This window comes from Gymnoscopelus microlampas (genome assembly GCF_963454915.1).
Source record: "Gymnoscopelus microlampas genome assembly, chromosome: 16".
NCBI classification, from domain to species: domain Eukaryota; kingdom Metazoa; phylum Chordata; class Actinopteri; order Myctophiformes; family Myctophidae; genus Gymnoscopelus; species Gymnoscopelus microlampas.
The window spans coordinates 32093491-32115686 of NC_139953.1; the positions used below are offsets into that span (position 1 = coordinate 32093491).

At 41.8% G+C, this 22196-nt stretch overlaps 1 protein-coding gene across 1 annotated transcript; it reads left to right on the top strand.

The window, feature by feature from the left end:
* Positions 1-1855: 1855 nt before the first annotated feature.
* Positions 1856-20826, top strand: LOC311062948 (vesicular inhibitory amino acid transporter-like; the record flags this gene model as incomplete). The annotated part of the gene is made up of 8 exons (XM_084082168.1): positions 1856-1977; positions 3294-4158; positions 11121-11251; positions 11739-11865; positions 12067-12269; positions 14035-14272; positions 15143-15305; positions 20507-20826. 8 exons carry the CDS (start codon positions 1856-1858, stop codon positions 20824-20826), a joined length of 2169 nt encoding a protein of 722 aa, XP_083938294.1.
* Between the last annotated feature and the right edge of the window lie 1370 nt (positions 20827-22196).

Sequence of the window (22196 nt, forward strand, 5' to 3'; positions counted from 1 at the left end):
AGACCAGGTGCAACAATTAGCCTAATTAAAACAAATGGGTGATATAATAGACACTGGCTGAAGATGATGACAGTTAGTGAGTATATATGTTTATTATAGGCTAGTCTGTTTACAATAATATTTTTGAAATATTAATATTGAAACATTGTTCTTTGTTCTTTTTCTGATGATGAGTCAACTTAAAGGCCCAGTTCACCCAAAACAATGACTTACTTACTTACTTTCTATCAATTACACACCCCACGAAGCCTTGAATAAATGGAGTTGTGTTTTTTTTTTTTTTTTGCATTCCTGAGCAAATAATTCAATGACTGCGTCATCGGTCAGTAGGAGACTCGGTAGGAGTCATCAAATTATTGGCTTAGGAATGTGGCAAAAACAAAAAACTCTTAATGAATTCAAGGCTTCATGGGGTGTGTAATTTACAGAAAATAAGTAATTGTTTTGGGTGACCTACTCAGTTTTGTCAGATGAGCAGTGAACATCATATAGCTACTAGCCATGTGTGGTTTAAATCTAAATAGGTAACTATGAAAACAATAAGATTACCCTTTAATCCAGCTCAACTGTACTGGTCAGCCAATGTGTCGTCAATGAGTAGGCTATTATACAACATAGTAGCTAGCCATGGTTCAAATGACGAATGACAGTCATGTTTCAGGGCTACATAGTAGCCTACATCCAAGCCTACCTTTCAAAATAAATAATATGGTTGGTACTCCAAAGTAGACATGGATGGTAGCCTAAGCCTATCCTATTGGAAAGAACACGTGTTTAACTGTAAAGTGTTAACGTGGGTGAAATATTATTCCATTAATAAAAGTTGGGGTGTGTGTTAATAAGTGGTTTGATTGGATAACCATAATGGAACCGAACAGATACGTTGAGAGAATAGCCTATGCAATTATGAATGTTGAATTATGCAATACTGCTGAACAAAGTTGAATATGCAGTTAAAGTTAGATGATCAAAGATTTGTCCAGTTGACAGTCCACCCTATTAGCTCTATTACTCTATGGCTCCCCCTACTGCTCAATACTACACACCACACTTTGGGGCAAAACGGGAGAAAAAGCCTAGATAAAATAAATAATGTAAAAATGAGAAAAGTAAGTTGTGTGTGTGTGTGTGTGTGTGTGTGTGTGTGTGTGTGTGTGTGTGTGTGTGTGTGTGTGTGTGTGTGTGTGTGTGTGTGTGTGTGTGTGTGTGTGTGTGCGTGTGTGCGTGCGTGCGTGCGTGCGTGTGTGTTGTAGTTGTTTGGACCAAAGTCCCCCATAATAAAACTGTTTGTCATAGTTGTTGACAGAGCCTTAAAACAGCAGTGGAAATATAATGACTGGTCTCTCTCACACAATATCTCATTCCACACAAATTACTGTGGGCTGGTCTCTGTCCACCTACTGTAGTGCAGAAAGTAAATAGATTTAATTGATTGACTGTACAACAGCATTTCTCAAGCTGTAGTCTTGGCCTCTAAATGGCTCCCATGTGCTATGACACAAATACCAGCATGTTTTAATGAACCTCAGGGTTACAGAACCACTGAAGGGTCTAGTATTTTTATGAGTGGAGGAGATAGTTTGACGAACTTCTCCAACTCTGTTAGCCTAGTATTTAAGTACTGTGCAGGCTATTATGTGTGTTTACTCCTGCAGAGATCTGTATGTTTGTCTATCAGAGTACACTTGGCCATTATAATGCCAGAGCTCACTAACTTCTAACTAACGTCAATCACTTCACCAACCGCGGTGTGTGTGTGTGTGTGTGTGTGTGTGTGTGTGTGTGTGTGTGTGTGTGTGTGTGTGTGTGTGTGCGTGTGCGTGTGTGTGTGTGCGTGTGTGCGTGAGAATGCATTATGGTGCAGGGACCACCAGGTTCAGAATGCCCCCAGACCCCTGGACCTCCAGAGGCAAGAGAGGCTGAATCAGAAGACAGTGAGGCTGATGATGGGTTCTCATCTGCGGGCTTGGACCTCGGGTCAACCCTGGAGGGTCTGGTCCCTGTGGGGATGGGCTGCAGCAAGGCTGGGAAATGACTGGACAGCAAGGTGAGTTGATTTTTCCTGCATAATTTCAATTATTACTAACCATTTAAGCCCTATTTTATGATTCATTGTATGTCATATCACACAAAAATGGCCGATTTACAAGCTCTATAGATCTGCTATTTGTGCTATTTTTGTAAAAAGTAAAAAAAAATGTTTTTATTTGTTTTGAAGATTTTTGAAAATATTCACCCATAGTGAAATGCCAGTACAGGCTGAAAGTGGTTAATATTATCTATTTAGAATTATGTTGTTATACAGCTATACTATTTAGGCATTTAACAGACGCTTATCCAGAGTGACTTACAATAAGCAAGGTAAACACATACATCAAATGCAGAGAGACAGTGTAGTGCGTTAGTAACTTATACATTTACACTTATACACCGTTATATTCACTTATAACTTATTATGTTTTTTTCTTGTATTTTATATTCATGCAATTTAGTGAACTCCCCTCTGTGTGTATTTGCTGACGTCCCCTCGAACCAAGACAAACAAGCCTGAATGTCAACCACACAGTCATTTTGTCATTGTGAATATGAGTGTGGGGACAGAGCATTGTGCCACTGTCCAAATGTTCCAAATACTTGAGGTCACTCTATTCAGATGGAGCCAAGAGATTCTGGATCAGGGAGTGAGGGTCCATTAATCTTAGCACAGGGTTGGTTGTGAATGTTTTTCATGATATTTATTTCTTTGCAGCTTGGGGATGCTTAGCCGTTTCTTTTTTTCTTCCCAAATTTTGGACTAGAAAGGAATACTTGACCCCAGAACCCTCAGTGTTAATTTAACTACTTAAACCCTATATATACGTATGTCATTGACCTGGCTGAGCCGGGTTCTAGTAGTTTCGCTCTTTTTTTCCCTCTACACCAAATGTATTCGCCCTAAGTAGCCGATCACTTGTTAAAATAAGTGATAAATAGCTCTTTATTCTGATCATCATGGCTATAGACTACAGAGTGATTGTTCAGTAACAGGGGTGTCCCTGTCTCTCCAGCTCTTTAGTAAACAGAAAATACATTTTCAATTTGGGATACCAATTTTATCCAATCAGGAGAGAGAATCCCACAATCCCAGCTTCAATTTTATAGTGTTCCAGTTCCAATTTTTCTGTTTCATCACTTAAGATTACACTCTCTGACCTAATAAAATTGGTATCCCATTCTGTTTACTAAAGAACTGGACAGATGTTACTGAACAAACACTATAACACCCCCTTTGATAGCTGATTTTACATTGGCAGGTTCTTTCAGGCGGATGAAGAGACCCTGGTTCTGACTCAGAGAGATGAGCTGAACAGAACCTACGTAGAGGACAACATGCTGCCTCTAGACACCGTTACACCTGTGAGGGTGGCTAATTCAAAGGACACCACAGCATCAGCTGCAGAAGACAAACGTGTCCTAGTCCAGATGCATGAGCTGGGCATCGGTGACTCCGGAGCCACCAGGACATCTACCAGTGAAAACATCCAGTTAGAAAAGCTAACTGCAACCACGGTAGAAGACAGACCATCTCCTGGCAAGGACCGATTCACCAGCATCTTTGGTCAGGAGAGTCCACCTTCTAAAGAGGACGGAACCTCTATCAGGCCCAGCACCAGTACCATAGCATCAGCTGTCTCCTTCCAGCCCGCTGGGTTCAATGAAACTAGAAGTGACAGCGAAGGAACGCCACCCTCCGCTGAGGTCCACCCCATGCAGAGAAGAGGTAGCAGTTTGGCCAACAACGAGGACAAAGCTAGCCCCGATGAGAACCAAACCAATAAGACATCATACCAACGCGCTAGAGAGCTCAGAGAGAGCAGACGGTACCAGACGCTACCTGAGGCGGATCGGGACCACACGGAGAACAAAAAGGCAGCTGTTGGGAGCAGCAGAACCTCCCAGGAGACCCCACACAGCTTGGCTCCTAGGCTGGCGAGCCGTGAGGAGAGAGCAAAGATAGGGGAGAGGGAAGAGAGAGGATCGGAGGGATCCGCCATCCTCTCCACAGACCCACAGGAAGAGGGACCTCAAAGAGGTGCCTGGAGACCTGACTCTGACACCAGTCCCGTTCCCACTCTCAGCACCTGGGAGGCAGGCTGGAATGTCACCAACGCCATACAGGTAAGCACACAGATGGCATTATCACAACATACGTAACTGTATACACGCCTGTCTCTGATCCTGTGTCACACAGCCCGGGACAGTGATACAGGATTTGCACCTTGCAGTTGTGGGGGAAAATAAGCACACATCTTTTGGGCTAGGTGCCAAGCTGAGAGCACATCATGTGAAAAATAGATAGACCAGCGCACTGATCTGATCTAGTCCCTTGGCCACCGCTACAGTTCACAATTACATCAAGAATGTATCAAATGACAGCGTGTTCTGATGGTAGTCATGCTAATAGCTCATTATGCCGTAAACGTTCGTCCATATTCAAACAGTTGTCTCTGAAAATTGAATAACGGAGGTGTAATGGACCAGTGTTTCTGTGTCCTTAGAGAATACATTATGACATTAGTGCTTCATTATAGCACACACACACGCGTTCATATGGATAGATAGAAACACAAGTGCGTGCACACACACACCCACCCACCCATGTGCATGCATGCGTGCACGCAGGCACGCACGCATGCACACACACACACACACACACACACACACACGCACATGCATGCATTTCTATCGGGAATTGCCAGGAGAGGTGCATTTGTGCATTTGATTATCACCGGTAGTGTTGTTGGCATTAAATCCACATGTAAGATGACATTCTGTACTGTATGCATGTTGGCATATTCCCGGGGGTGTTTATTGATGCTAGTCTGTCTGTCTATGTGCCAGTTTGTTTGTTTGCTTGTTTGTCTGTCTGTCTGTTTTGACAGTTTTCACCAGAGACTGAGGTCCCTGCCAAAACAACAGCTTCTATCACATAGTTGGGAAGATTTCTTACAGAATACTGATCACCTTACGATCATAAACAGTAATGCAATACCTCTTTGCAGTAATATAATTGCATCTTTCTTCCTCAGATGAAAGCCTTTAGTAAGTATAATACAGATTCCAGATATTAACGATTTACAATTGTAATCTAATTCACTGTTTTCGCAAACCTTTATGCTTGAGACCCAAAAGAGAAATGTGAAATTTAGTGGAAAACTAGTGCAAATAGCAGATTCACAAGCTCACACCGCGTTGCATGGGTAACACTAATCTAATTCACTGCAGTACTCCGCGGCTAAAAAGCACTGTGGCAACTGTACTACTTCAAGTCAAGCAGCGTCTTCCAATTTAAAGGCTGTACATTAGATCACATATGATTTTATAAGTAATCATCCATCCATCCATCCGTCCTAGTGTACTGTAGCATTGCCTTCATGTTTTTGGCAGAGAGAGAGCTGATGATTTTCTTGAAAGTTCAAATCCTTTCAGTGATTGCAAAAGATGCAGAATTAACAATCTCATGTACCAATTCGCCAATGAAAACACATTCCCTGGTGATGACTTACTGATTGATGCCAGTAGCCTACGTCTGACTGTCTCTGTGCCAGCTTGGTATAGTATTTATTAGAGAATGAACTTGCACCAAATCAAATGAGAAAAAAAACCAAGCCAGCTCCCCAGGCTATTGACTAAGATATATTATGAAAATCAGGTTGGATTTCCATCCTCCCTGGTTGTTAATGAAGTACCGGTAGTCTGAGTTGTCTCTTCATTACAGATTAGACTGTTGGCTGTTTTTGGTTTCTAAGCTTTGGGAGAGAGTTGGTTCAGTGCCACCTACATTAATTGAACAGTCTGTGATAAGAAGAATAGTGTTTATAAAAAAATCTCTTTGAGGTTGATTTTCCAAATTTAAAATTCAAGACGTTTTAGATATGCTGATATTGTTTTACCTTTTTTTCTTTTTTGCTGAATATGATATTTGACCGAAATGAAAGTCTAATTTAATCTTGGCAAAGTGCTTTATTTTAATTTATTGTATATTATACAATATTTATTTATGTATTTGTTATATTTTGTTCTAATAATTTGTTGGGAAAAGACAAATTGTGATTATAGGTTTAAGTTAAATCAAGCGGAATGTATTTGAACTCAAACTGAAAAAACATCATATCATTTCCAAGAATTAAGGTCATAAAGTTCATCATCATCAATACATGTTTGTGTTATATACATAGGCTACTGATGTATTTGTTTTATTTACACATTCATGTAAAATAAATTACAGCTTTGACAAGAAATTGGCAATTGACAGTTTATAACTGTCAATAGCCAATCAACATTGGAATGTTAAATTCTCAACCTCACCAACCTGAAAAAAGAACTGGTCTATATGATTGCATGCAGCAAACACAATTTTACAGATGTCAATCATATAATCAATTAGTCGCCAAATTCCTATGCTTATAGTCGATTAAGAATGTCTTTATAGTCGAGTACAGCCCTATCCACCCCTGTCCCCCTCTCCACTAACAATCCACTGGACTGTTGGATGCTTCATGTCCCTGAGGATTGCACACGATTTTCCTTTTCTATGTTGGTGAGCCTTTTGCAGTTTTCCCTTGAATTTAGATAGTATATATGGTTTCACTTCTTGTTTTAACCTCTTCTTTTCATTCAAGTAGCCTAATTTGTTGCACCTGGTGCTGAGCAATTACTGCTGCTTGCAGCCTCGGGTAAGTGCTGTTTGCATACCGCTTGCTTCATACGGTTTTCCCTCAGGAGTAAGTTAAAGAAAAGTTTGGGTATGATTACCAAGTAATCACTCACTATATTAAATTGAGCTGAAAGGCAGCCATGTTTACTCTCGTTCAGAGTGGCTTTTTTATTAGATGCCCTCCCCATCACCATTATGTTTGCGCATACTGAGTAGGAGAGGTGAGTTTTGATACTGTTCCCTTTCCCTTTTTACCTCTATGCACAGCAGGTGGTATTGTTTACTTTCTTCTCCCTGTATATTAAATAGATTGGGATTTAAGTTGGTTATAATTTTTTTTTTTGTTAAGTGCACTGCTGATTGTATTGGCCTTAGCCCCTGTTCAGTGTTTGGGCTTCTGATTGCTTTCCCCTGTGCCATTACATGCATATGGTTGGTGTTTTCAGATTAATTACTTTCAGTTCACCTTTTGTTTTATTGTTATATAACGGGCCAGCTGTAAGCAGTGTGAATATTGTTTTCCCTTTTTTTCATCTTTCTGTAGCTGTTGGGTGCTGCTGTTTATTTAGATTTTTGCATAACAAACCCAAAACATATCTTCACAGACTGCTAATCACAGTTATGTTATTTTTGCTGGGGTGCCACAGACCCCCCTGATGGCCATTGTGAATGCCCTTCTTGTTGGGGCATTGCACATTGACTGGAGGATACTGAGAACCCTGTGGGGCAGCAGATGAACTCCCTGCGGAGGAGCACAGTCAAAAAGCCAGGCAGGTGGAGCAGTCTTTTCATGCTGGGACAGAGCAGCCTCCACCCACTCAGCTAAGTGAAGAGGGACACGTTTCCAGGAAACATTCCCGGAAGCGCAGGCATGAGCAGCACACCTCTGATTATAAGCAGGGGGTAGGGCCCAGGTGAAAATAAATAAAACATGCTTCTCATCCTTCACATAGGCCAGCTGGTGCTCTGATATTCTGTCAGTAGGACGACAGTCAGCCTCAAATGCTATAGCTGCAATAGGCTCTGTGCATGACTGTATTCTCTTTTCCAGAAGGTGGCATTCCTGTTGTCTGTTCCGGGTCAGTTTCTTATAGCTTTATTTGATTGGATTTAGCTGATTTAAAGCAGAAACACGTATAAATCTGCGGCTGAGCCAATCGACTGAAGCTATGAGAAACTGACCGGAAACGGGAATGCACCCTGACATCTTACCTTCTTATCAGGAGGGGAATATTGGTCAACCTGATGTTCTCTCTCTCTCTCTCTCTCTCTCTCTCTCTCTCTCTCTCTCTCTCTCTCTCTCTCTCTCTCTCTCTCTCTCTCTCTCTCTCTCACTTTTTCTCTCTCTCTCACTCTGCTCGAAAAAAACCTTTTGGTAGTGAGCAGTCTGGGGGTGGTGCTGGTGGGTCAAAACAGCTCACGTTTTGAAGGGCCGTCCAACCTTACAGTAAGAAGACGAGTGACAGTGAGGCACAAATTGTGGGGCTCACTGTTCCAATTAAGGCTTCTGATCCAATGGATAGAGTTTGGGCAGGCGTCTCTGTCACAGCATGCAGTTTATTTTCTTATTCTTTTGTCTTTTTTTAAATTAGAGTAGCCAATTATTTTTACCCCTTTTTCTCTCCCAATTTAGTCATTATGCAAATCAACCCACCCCACACATTTCTGCGCTTTGCCACTGCTGTTGTACCCTACTGCATAGCCTTTACCAGCCAACACATATTTTTACGCGGTCTCCTTCTTGGCTCCCGAATTTAAATTTGATCCTGAAATTCTACAGATTTTTGGGTTTGTAATGGATAAAATTACAAAATATACCCATAATATTCCTATGCTATAGTAAAACCTGATAAAAGTATCAAACTCCCTGTTAAAATGCACCAGAATACAGGAAATCTGCTGTGTTAAAATGTTTCTGGGGTTCATTCATTCATTTAACCATACAATGTTCCTGTCTGTGTATCAGAACTTTGACTTTGACTACTAATTTAAATCCCCCATTCATCTTTGACCTATTTTTACCTATTTTGGGGTCGCCTTTGGGTATCTAGAAAAGCTGCATAGAAATTGCATTCTTGTATTATTATTATTGTTAATAACAATTAATAAAGAAATAAAGCACCCCACGCCCCCCTCCAAGAAAAAGCTTCAGATTTTTCACAGTCTAATGTTGGCAGGAATGTCCGACTGGCTCACCTGACAGTGAGGAGCCCCCAAAGGGAGGACATGGTACCTCCATCCTGTTCCTCCCATTCAACAACACTTCAGTGCAGGCTGATGGCGACTGACTAACATCAGTATGCCACGACTGGAATGGGGTACCTGCCTCCAGGTGAGTGGAAGATGGCAGCCACATCTCTGGGTCCAGAGCTTGTGACTGATAATCCACGCTGTCCAGCGAAAGAGTGGTGTCAAACGTACAATGTAGCCACACCACACGTACAGCCTGCAGGCAATGTCAGGCAATGCACTCGCCATCGTATTGGCAGCTCCGCAGGAGAACAGCGAATCCAGAGGACCAGGACACCATGACCCTGCCCTTGTCACTCATTCAGTTTATAAGGGACATTGCCATGATGTCACAAAGACAGATTTGGTTAGCGCTGGCATCTCTGCCAGAAAATGTTCGGAAGGAGCTTACCCACATGCCGGATGTGCCAGCAGTTTCCCCTGACTCCCAGGATGCGATGATGGATAAGGCTGAGCAGTCTCGGCGTACAAGAGATAGTGTTCAGTAGGGGGACACAGTTGCCAGTTTTAAACCTATAGGGCTCCCAGCCTCTGCACCAATTGGACCTGCCAAGAGCCATGGGTGTGTGGCAGGCGACAGTATACAGGGGTTCTCGTCTTCTTTTTTTTTATTTATTTTTTTTATAATTTTTGTCCCACGATTTTGTAACCCACATTTTTTCACCCAGTGCCAATTGCCTATGTAATCCTGGGCACTACCTACCCTCTGCCAGCCTAGGGAGAGCCCAAGCTGAAGCTCATGCCTCCTTCAATGCATGAGGAGCAAGCAGGCCGCTTCTTATCACCCGACAGGGGGTTCTCGTCTTCTGGCGGTGGTACCAAACAGCCGTTCCAACGTCGGCAAGGGTTCCAAACCCGTCCTTCTGCGAGAGATACACACCAGAGAGGAAGCCCCCTCAGGGAGGTGGGGGTTGCCACGCCAAAGCTCCTTCCCATGGCTGGACAGCTGGGATGGGAAGAAAGAGTGTCAAACCCTTGGGTACTGGCTACAGCATCAAGAGGGTACAGAATATAGGCATGGCAGCGTCCCCCTCCTCTTTCATGGGTCCATATGACCCCACTTGACCCGAGAACAGCTTGCTGTCTTTAACGTCACGCATTTCCACGTCCTATAGAAAAAAGAAAAGATGGTGAATTGAGTCCAATCTTAGACCTTAGGGCGGTAAAAAATAAAGACACTGCCTTTAAAGATGCTGAACACAGATCAGATCTGGGAGTCTATAGAAAGATGGAGTGGTTCACTTCTCAGTCAATTAATAAAAGTAAAGTAGAAAATCCATCATCAACAAAATCATATTCATGGTCTCCTTCTTTGTTTTCCTCGTTTGTCATTTCTGGCTCTGTCTTCTTGTTCTACTTCTTCTTCTTGGCCATCCAGTCAGGGTTTGTTTACCTCCGTAGAGCTTTGTAATTGGGAGCCCAGCCAGGCTGTGCTCAGACGAGTCAGTGAGGAATAAGCTGGCAAATAAACAGAGAGCAAGAGAATTACAGAGAATGGGAGAGAGGAAATTAGACAATTTGATGTCAAATTTCTCCCAAACTCTTTTCATTTCAGGCAGAGACTGACTCACATCGCAGGTCAGAATATGCATATGTTCAACAGACAATGGTTACAAAAGACTCACTTGAAAGTGTGTGATGCACTCCCCTAGTTCTCACAGCCAGTATATCTTCTTGTTCAGACATCAAAAACACAAGAGTTTCATTAAAGCAGCATTCTCTTCTCTCCTCTCCTCTCCTATCCTCTCCTCTCCTCTCCTCTCCTCTCCTCTGCTCTCCTCTCCTCTCCTCTCCTCTCCTCTCCTCTCCTCTCCTCTCCCCTTAACAAAGTAGCAATTAGTTAGAACAAGTCCTGTGCCTCATTATTCCTTTTCCTTTGTTGAAGTTACACATTCACGGAGAAAAACAATATTTCTTCAACCAAATTACATTTCCTAAATTATCATGGCATATGCACATGTTCAACTTACAAACAAACTCCATAACTCAGGAAAATAAATTGCTGTTCCCAGTAGTCTTGTTTTAAGCATCCCTTTACAAACTGTGTACTGTATTTCTCTTTTTTTCCCTACCCATTTTCTCGACACCTCCTCTTTCCTCTTTCCTGTCTCTGTCTCTGTCTCTGTCTCTCTGTCTCTGTCTCTGTCTCTGTCGGTCATTGGTGTCTTTGCAGGGTATTTTTGTCTTGGGTCTGCCATATGCGTTGGTCCATTCAGGCTATGTGGGTCTACTGGTGTTGGTCCTGTCAGCCTGGCTCTGTAACCACACTGGCCAGCTTCTAGTGTCCTGTCTGTACGAAGAAGAGTACAGGTCCACTTCATTATTCTATTCTATTCTATTCTATTCTATTCTATTCTATTCTATTCTATTCTGTTTCACTTGACTTTAGTTGATTTAACAACGCATGACAAGCAGACACTTGAAACCTTTATATATATAGAACAATATTCTGTTCTACTTAATCCTAAACATTTTATTGTGTTCTGTTCTTTTCTATATCCATCAGTGCCATTTTGTTGTGTAATATTTCTGGTCAATTATGGAAGGATTTTTATTTAACACATGCAAGAATGTTGTAATCATGTTTTTAAATGGCATTAAAATTGTAATGGATGTACTGTGACATGGCTTGTAAGATAGCTAGTAAGTTTAGACTATATTCATATCACAGACCCCTGTCACAGTTGTATTGATTAATCACAATATTGAATCATATTGACTGGACCAAAAAGCTTCAAACAGACATTTGCAATTGAGCTATTGTACTTGTTTCATTTTTTTGTGCTATCAGTGTTGGTTCTGGGCCGGTGTCGAGGGTTCGAGTCCGACACAGCTACCAGGACATAGCGGAGGCATGCTGCCAGGCACTGTGCCCAAAGTGGGCTGGACTGGGGGGATGGGTGGTGAATGTGGCTCAGGTAACACACAAACACACACACACACACACACACACACACACACACACACACACACACACACACACACACACACACACACACACACAAACATAGTCTCGACCACGCCTTCGGCCTGGTGGAGACAATAATTAATGAATGTAAAGTTTCCGTCTGTTTCTTGTCTGTGTGTGTGTGTGTGTGTGTGTGTGTGTGTGTGTCCAGATCATAGAGCTGCTGATGACCTGTACTCTGTACCTGCTGGTGTCCAGCAGCCTGCTTTGGGACAGTCTGTCAGGCATGGCTGTTCCCAGATCTGTGTGCTCGCTGCTCTCTCTGGCGTGTGTGCTGCCCTGTCTGCTGCTCACTGACCTCAGACCAGTGTCTATACTCAGCCTGCTCTGTTCCCTGGCTCACATAGTCATAAGGTGAAGTAGTTAACCACGCAAACCCCCAGAAGCAAAGATTTGAGTTAAAAATGTTCGCTTTAAAATAATATATATTATATATTCAAAGATTTGCACAAATGTTCTCGCTTTTTCAAAAATAGCAGATCTACAAGCTGCTATTGAATTATATAGCCAAAGTATGAAATAATGCTTTTTAGCTGAAATCTTTCCCGGTCTTAATGGGTTAAATAACCTTTTATTCACACAAAGAAATGATGGATTGCTCCTGAGTCAATCCAACTGATACTAGTTGATTGTCAAATGTATTGTTATTATTAGTTTATACTTAAGTTACAACGGCTAAGAAATTAATGAATTGTGCTGTTGCTATTGGTTTAATGAATTTCCTTGATTACGAATATGTCGTTATGCCGGCCTGTGGCTATGAGCCACTTTAATAGAATTGATTTACTTAATAACATTATGAAATTGGTTTTCCAAATGTTTGTATATTTCATTTTTTAGCTTTATTAGGATTTATATAATTTTGTCATATTTCATAACATTTTATTACAACTTGTTCTCTACTTCCAATACTTTATTACATTTTTATTGGTTCACATTCTTACCTCTGTTCTTTTTACATTGAGGCGATTATTTTGCCTCTTGTTTTATGAACGGTTGAAGGTTGATCTTGGCAGTAACTCAGATTAGTCGTAAAATAATGTCTTTACTCCTTTATGTCTTCTCTTCAGAGGTGGAAGTAGCTTATTACATAAAAGTAGCAATACCACAATGTAGAAATATTATGTTACAAGTAAAAGTCCTGTATTCAAAATGTAGTCAAGTAAAAGTATCAAAGTACCAAAGTAAAAGTACTCATTATGCAGAATGTCTCATTTCGCAAGTTTCAAAATGTATAACGATTGAAAATAGACGATCTACAAGCTTACAACTCCACGCGATACAATGTGAGCTTGTAGATCATCTATCTTCAAATAGGTGAAGGGGTTGTATTGGGCTGAAGTGTTAAATGTATGTTTTGTAATAATAATTTAAATCTGCAAAGTAACTAGTAACTAAAGCTGTGGAGTATAAAGTAAATATTTGCCCCATGTAGTGGAGAAAGATATTTTCCCCATGTTGTAGAGTAGAAGTATAAATATCGAAAAACAGAAATACTCAATTAAAGTACAAGCACCTTGTACTTCACACATTAAAACTGGGAAAGCATCTGTGTCATTTATAGATTTTAGCGTTGGCTATTCAAAAATAACAGATATACAAGCTCACAGCGTGTCACTTCGTGCCACGCTGCGAGCTTGTACATTTTGGAAAAATTAGAAAGAACTACCGGTTTAGAAGGCATTTCGTAATCTCAAAGTGGGGTCTGGGGACCCCCAGGGGTCATTGGGGGTTCCAGGGGGTCCCCAGCAAAATCAGTTAACATAGCATTACAATCATCTTAACCACTTTATCCATTCATACGTTGGCTATTCAAAAATAGCATATCTACAATCTCACAGCGCGTCACTTCGTGCTGCACTGCGAGCTTGTAGATCTGCTATTTTAGGAAATACTTGAAAAATATCGAACATTTTTGGAACACTTTGAATGATTTCGAATTTTTAACCCCAAACCTTCTCTTCTGGGGGTCCCTGGCACGAAATATTTTCAGATGGGGGTCCGCGGCCAAATACATATCAATTTGGGGGTCCGTGGCATGAAAAAGATTGAGAACCACTGTCTTTATGTACTTGAGTAAATGTACTTACTATTCCGCTTGATGTGTCTTTTCCCGCAGTGTGTTGGTGATGCTGTACTGTGTGAGTCAGGCCAGTCGCTGGTCCTTGTCCTGTCTGTCTGTGTCTGTGGACCCAGAGGACTTCCTGGTGTCCGTCGGGGTCATCATCTTCTCCTACACCTCGCAGATCTTCCTGCCTCCCATAGAGGGCAGTATGGAGCACAGGGGGCAGTTCACCAGCATGCTGCAGTGGACTCACGCTGCAGCCTGTGTCATGAAGACCACCTTTGCTCTACTGGTTAGTAGGCCTGTAACCATTCACTCAACTCCCGATTCGAATCACGATAATAGGTTCACAAAACTATAATAAAAATAAAAAAATCTTACACAAATCCAGTATTTTCTTCTCTTTTTTGTTGTTTTTACAATACTGTGCTTTCTCTTATCCTCTTTTCAATACAGTAGAAATGACTGAAAACAATGTTCTTATCAATTCTCTTACAAAGATCCTGTATTTTCTTTCTTTTTTTTCACGCTCCCTCTGCTGTTTGCATCGCGATACAGTTTTTTTAATTAAATCGATTGGTGAAAATCGAATTTTCACCAGTTTGAATCGATTTGAATCGATTTACGATAAATCGTTACATGCCTACCGGTTAGCAACACTTTTGTTACGTTAGGATCAGAGGTTATCAAACATTTTCACGTACAAAGACCTGCAAACATGAAGGAGGGTAGGTGGAGAAATTAACCACTTAAATTCTACATATAATGCACGGTATACTGACCAGGGCCCCCAGGGGTCTATACTTGGTCCCCTCTTTTTTCCCTCTACACCAAATCTCTATAACTATATAACTCTATAATACCAAATCTCTTCTACAGAAAATTGCCAATCTACAAGCTCGCAACATGATATGTTGTGCGTCCGGTAGATCGGCTATTTATGCCAAATGTTCTCCTATTTTCACTGAAAATGTCACAATTTTTTCCACAGAATGTTTGTCTATTATGACATGCCCAGAATAGGTTACAGATAGATGGATGGACAAAACAAATGAATGACCAGCCAGGTGAACTAATGAACTAATGAACAGAACATGTGGGACAAACTGACTAACGGGTCGTTAATTGGCCGGCTTGATTGATTGTCGTCCTCCTCATCCAGGCTGTGTTGACATGGGGACAGGGGACCGGTGAGGTCATCACAGACAACCTGCCCTCTGACCTCCGACCCCTAGTCAACCTCTGTCTGTTGGCCAAAGCCCTGCTGTCCTACCCCCTGCCTTTCTACTCTGCCGCCGAGATACTGCACACCTGTCTGCTCTCAGGTACAACACACTACGCCAGTGTTTCTCAAACGTTTTCATGTCAAGGACCCCCAAATTGACACTTATTAGCCCACGGACCCCCATATGAAAAGATATACCAGGGACCCCCATAACAGCTCTATAGCAGTGATTCTCAACCATTTTAATTTCAAGGACCCCCAGTTTTGACATGCATTAGGCTATGAACCCCCATTTAATGGCCTTTCTATCTCTGGGACCCCAATTTATATCGTAAAATCAATGCTAATGTAACTCAGAGAGTGTACAAATGGAACCAAATGGACCCGTTAGGGTCCAAATGGACCCTAACGGGTCCATTTGGTTCCATTTGTACACTCTCTGAGTTACAGACCCATAAGGGTCCATTTGGTTCCTAATCTATCATTTAGCTGGGGACCCCCTGGAACTCCCTCAAGTACCCCTGGGGGTCCCCGGACCCCACTTTGAGAAACAATGCACTACGGCAGTGTTTCTCAAACATTTTCATGTCAAGGACCCCCAAATTGTCCCCCAAAAACAGGTGTAAGAGTTGGCTGACATTATTTTGTGCAAGCTACCCACAAATTGCAGTTACATTCTAAATAAGAATAAGTAGAAATATACCAAATATCAAAACAAATCAAATATACATTAAGTGTGTGATAAAGACAGAATTCCTCAGTCTCTTGGGTAAATAAAATATAAATCAATAGCAGCAGATATAAAATATGCATACATTGTATGGGAATGGGAGTGTGGTGGGAGTACTATATACAGTACATAAAGTGATTGTACCCATGTTCAATGTAAGACTGAAATGGTGATATAGCAGGGCGGGAAATTGCCGTTTTCAATACACGATAGTGCACTTGGTGATACAAGCGCGAAATTTGGCACAGATGTCCTTCACATGACCCTAATTGATAATCAACCTCTGGCCACGCAAAAATCCTAAGATTTCAAGATGGCTACCACCAGTTTTCAAAATGGCTGCAACTGGGCAAATGTTTTGGACTATATCAATTTGCTGGGGCTTATTTTAATATATGAGAATATGTTCTGGAGGTATTTCTACCCAGTACGTTAAAAAATAACATTAGGTTCCAATATGGCGGCATGTTTTCCAATATGGCTGCCGATAAATTGCAGAAATGTGCATCTGCTTATGGTTTATCCACATGAGCTTGTAGTACATGTATTTGTATTAATTACCATACACAGAATCCATTTATGGAACATTTGAAAGTGATTTATTAGCTTGGTAAAGCTTAGCGCTTACTTTTTGTTTTGATATAAGTCATTATAAACACATTCTCAATTACAATGGTGGCTGGGCAAGTGACAGGCCAGTGTACTAGCAACTGCAACCACAGAGGGGTGTGCAGATAAGTCCAAACTTAAAGCATTTGCAGTGTCCAGAACATGCTTTTTTACATCCACATCGTGTCAGCTTCTGGCATAATTTGGCAAACAGGACTGCACAATAGTGACTGGCCCCATATATGTCCTGCTTGGAATGCACTTCACTTGCATTCACTTCCTTGTAGGAACTACTTCTATGAAGTTCTATCGTACATGAGTACTATGAACTCCTCAATGACTTGCATATGTTTATCATTTATTGCAACAGGTGTTGAACCTAATTTGGAGAAGTTGTCTGCCATGCTGACCTTTTTCCCTTTCCATGGAAGGACGAAACTGTGGCATCCCCTGAATGCATGAAAGAAGCAAAGACCTGATGACTTTGATTCAATAGCTGATGCAATTTCATGAACAGGGATCCATTCCCTCCTTCCAAAGGCAATCCACAGCTAATTCAAGCCAAGTCTTTGAACAAGTGAAACTGTTAGGTCAACAATGTCAGTATCTGAGGCAGAGCTGCAGAGGATAGCATCTGACACATCATGATTCGCAGCTCAGATACTGACGTCTTATAGACCCCCTGGTATTGCTGAGGTGGAGCGCCACACTCACCGTACCTACGTACTCATACACTGATCCTGACCGAACCCATGACCATGTGATCCGAAGGTGAAAGCTCTACCGACTGAGCTACCCAGACACAAAGACTTGGCTTGAAAAAGCTGTCGAAGAACCTCAGATGGATCCCCCTTCATGAAAATGCATCAGCTATTGGATCAAAGTCATCAGGTCTTTGCTTCTTTCATGTGTTCAGCAGATGCCATACAGTTTTGTCCTTCCACGGAAAGAGAAAAAGGTCAGCACCTGTTTGAGAAAATATCCCTATATGTATCTAAGTTTTTGTATTTATTGGTGAACATATTGAAAATTCTGTTGCCCTAGGTCATTAAAAAGCTACCAAATCACTTTAAAATGTGCTATAAATTGATTCTGTGTATGGTAATTAATACAAATACATGTGCTACAAGCTCATGTGAATGTACATTTATGCAATTTATCGGCAGCCATATTGGAAAATATGCCGCCATATTGGACCTAATATTATTTTTTTTATCTTATTTGGTAGAAATACTGTCAGAACATATTCTCCTACATTAAAATAAGGGGGAAATCAAAGATTTACAGCCCCAGCAAAGTGATATAGTCCAAAATGTTGGCCCAGTTGCAGCCATTTTGAAAACTGGTGGTGGCCATCTTGAAATCTTAGGATTTTTGCGTGGCCAGAGGTTGATTATCAATTAGGGTCATATGAAGGACATCTGTGCCAAATTTCGCGCTTGTATCACCAAGTGCACTATGGTATCAATTTCCCGCCCTGCTAATAGGGCTCAGAGGATAGATAGATGGATGGATAGATACTGTAGTGTAGATAGATCCGCGGTGGCCTGCATTTGCATGTATCTACATTAGTAATATCATTACTTTTGTGGCCTGCCAGTAAAGCATGGTGAATTGAATGGAAGCGATTGCTGTGCCGCCCTGTCGCCTCAGTCAGTGTTTATTATTCAGTCTGCCACCGTGTCTTTGACTTGAGACAAAGCAACTTTATGGGCTACAGTAACTGCAGCTCATAAAGTTGAATAAAACATAAACAATTCTTGAAGACAAGTAGATTACTATACTAATGCATTCATACTTGGTTACGTGCCGCGTCGTGCACCAACAATTGCCGATCTACAAGCTCACAACGCGTGACATTGTAGATCGCCTATTTTCAGGAATGCAACTACATACCTCTAAGTATAAAATACATGACAAAACATAGAATCATGTGGATCCACATGGGAACGGCGTGGCACCAATATGGTAAATGGTGCATTTATATAGCGCAAAAATGTGTTGAGGTACTTCTGTGGCCTGCTGGCAGTGTGCACAGCGGTTTACCAGGTTAGCTCGGGTCACACAGACAGACAAGCACACAGACAGACAGACAGACAGACAGACAGACAGACAGACAGACAGACAGATCATCTTTAGAGCTAGACTCCTGCATAGTCACGCCGCAAAAACAGTCCTACAAACCTACAATGGATCTATTGCAGTGGTTCTCAAAGTGGGGTCCAAGGACCCTCAGTGTAACTAACCATTTAAGCACTGCCCTGCTTAAGAAATTGTTACCAGAATTAAGTATTATTTTCCATAAGAAAGGCCCACCAGTGCACCTCCTGGCCACAAGACGGCGCTATTGTCTCCCTAAATCAACACAAGCCTATGGACTTCAAAAATACTTTGATGTGGACATTTGCCTAAGTTTGATATATGCACTTCATTTGGGTCATTTAATTGTTTTTATTGGCCTTATAATGTCTTATTATTCTTGCCTCTACTGACACTTTACTTTGGTTGCTTGAAAGAATTCTTTTTGAGTTCGTTTTTATTAATCTGTTTTTGTAAAGCTTTTATTATGAAAACGCCCTAAACAGGAAGGAAGTAGGAACTGGAAGTATAGTACCGTTTTGAGAGCGCGCGTCTTTGCAAAAGGCACGTAAACGAATGAATGAAAACAATAACAAAGAACTAAAGCGTTCTTACCGAAACGTTTATTTTGTTTAAGCACCTGGCTGAGGGCATAAGGTATGTTTGTTACATGCTGCATTGTGTCGTTTGCATTTTATGTTATGTAGTATCTTTTGCATATTTTCACAAAGTTGAAGTTACTAGTCACCTTGGGTATCGTTCTGCCGATCTGTTCTTGGACCCATTGGGAGGCCTCAGTGGCATGAATAAATAATTAAATAATTACCGTGGATTTAGATCGGTAATCTACATTTGCAATGCATAATTCATGGACTAAAACATACATTTCATGTTTATTAAAGGACATAAATAATACAAATAACAGTACAGTAACAATTTCTTTATTGTTGGTTTAAAAAGATAAGACATTTTATTGTGATTAAGATGGTTTTGCTATTTCTTATGTTTGCACTCTAAACAAGGAGATTGTCATTTTGTGTCAAAACTACTTTTGCTGAGGTTTTGCAACTCACAGACTCTTTGTCAAATGTTGTTTCTGTATTATTTTGCATTTGTTACAGTATATTACAGCCATATTGTAATGTATGGTTTGTTTTCTGTTGTTTTCCCACCTTTACAGTTCTTACGGTGTGTTTAGAATAAACTTTCAATATCATCAGTTTGAGAATCCATCCTTGATCAGCCGGGGTTTGCTTACACTCAGGGTTCCCTGAGGTGGTTCCAAATGGACCCATACAGATCTGTATCTCTGAGAGTTACATGGGGGTCCTTAGAATTAACCAATGTAGACCTGTTGTAACCATAGTTAAAAATAATAGAGAGGGCACCCGAAATCTCCTCCCATTCACTTGCATTGAGTTGCTCACCCAGCGCATGGGCCTAAATCACCCCTTCTTCCGGGTTGGAAATTTGGTGGGCGCGGCCTATTTTGGGCCCTGTGCGTCACTTCTGTGACGCGTTTTGCGTCACAGAAGCGCGCAGCCCCGTGTGCAAGCTTGTGCGCATGCTCGTCAGTCGAGCCCATTGGTCGAAACCGTTTCGCTCGTTCGTGTTGGGCCCCCTTAGCTGCAGTACCATGAATGGCCAGCATGTCCATTTGGCTTCAATGAAACTACTGGGTTCTGGGGGCTTGGTTGTAACCTATACGTCTTTTTACTATTCATTCCGGGACAGCATCTGTGTCAGATGCAACATACATTTTAAATGTTTTGATTAAAACGTAGTTTAGGATTTAGAAGGCATGTATAGAATCGGCCTTATGGGTCTAAATGGGAAAGGTTGGAGAACAACCGATCTGTTGTATCTCGACTCTGTCCCGACAGGGCCCAGCGTGCCATCCCGCCCCACACATACAGGAGGAGCTGTGTCCTACGCCGGCCTGGTGCTCCGCGGTGCCCTGCTGATGGCGTCCTTCCTGTTGGCCCTGCTGGTCCCTCGGTTCTCCCTCCTCATGGGCCTGACGGGCAGCGTGACCGGGGCGGCCATGGCGCTCATACTGCCCTGTCTGTTCCACCTGCAGCTGAGGTGGAGCCGCCTCTCCTCCAAGGACAGAGTCGTGGACGTGGCCATACTGGCTTTAGGGCTGAGCTGCAGCGTGTCCGGCCTGGTATGCTCCGCCAAGAGACTGCTAGAGGGACTGTAGGGCAGGAGGAAGGGAGGGATGGATGCAGTGGCGTGCACAGACATTTTGAGGGGCAGGTGCTCAAGTAAATTATACTTTTTTTTGTTTAAATGGTCTGCTCTTTTTCCCTCTACACCTATACCTCTTTGCCAAAAATAGCCGATCTACAAGCCCACAACGCCTCGCAGCGCGAGGCATTGTGGGCTTGTAGATCTGCTATTTTTGGCTAAAGTTCTCCTCAGAAAAGGGATGCTAGGTTTCGAGTGGTTATGGTAAAAAGAAAAATCATATCACATAAAGATTTGGCGGACCCCCTGTAGTAACTCTGAGGACCCCCTAGGGGTCCCGGGGTCCCTGTTGAAGACCCCTGCTGTAAACAAAAACTGAAAAAAAACAAAAACGTTTTTTCCCCTTTTTTTCAAAAGGGCACTTCTGGTCAAGAGGGCAAAGGGCAGGTGCTCCAGCACCACCTAGAGTCTATCTGTGCACGTCCCTGAGGAAGGGAGGGATGGATGAACCGATGGCTGGATGGATGGATGCAGTGGTGGATGCAGGGTTCGATTGGCCTCGCCATGCCTCTGCTTTTGATATTCCCCCCTCTGCATGGTCCCTCAATCATATCACTGGTAGGGGATATATTTAATCTCTGCTTCTGTGTCAAATTGAATTAAATACATACATTTCCTTTTGGGAAATGCATGTGTTTGATATTTGTTTACATTGCAATTTAACAGTTTGATTAAAAAAAACTTGTGAAGATTAAAAAGAAAAAAGATTATGCACTTTCAAAAATAGCTAAAATAGCAGCTCTACAAGTGAGCTTGTAGATTGCCTTTTTTCGTTATTTGTCATATGAGAAGAATTACTGTATATAGTCGCGTTAGTGGTTAAGGAAATGTCCCCTGTTTGTTTGTTTGTTTATTTTATTTAAATCGAACCTTGGACGGATGGATGCATGGATGGGTGGATGGACAGATGAACGGATGTACGGACGGACATGAACTAATAGATGGACATAATGGGAAAGTGAATTGATGAACAAGGTAAATGATAAGTCGATTGCGCAGGAGGCCCATAGTTCAAACATCACCTGTCGCCATGGAGACCGATAGGCTGTTCTACGATGCAAGATGTGTCCTCATATAGGGAGAGGCTGATATTACCTGGAAATATGATTTTGTCGGGAGGAAACCTCATGTGTCCAAAACCATTACTTTTCAGGATTCAAATTCAAAAGTAGCAAAAATAGCAGATCTACAAGCTCAAAACGCGTCACGTCGTGACGCGTTTTGAGCTTGTAGATCTGCAATTTTTGCTATTTTTGTGTGACACTGTAGTATGATCAAGTATAGGGCATTGACATTAAAAACACTAAAGGTTATAATATGGAG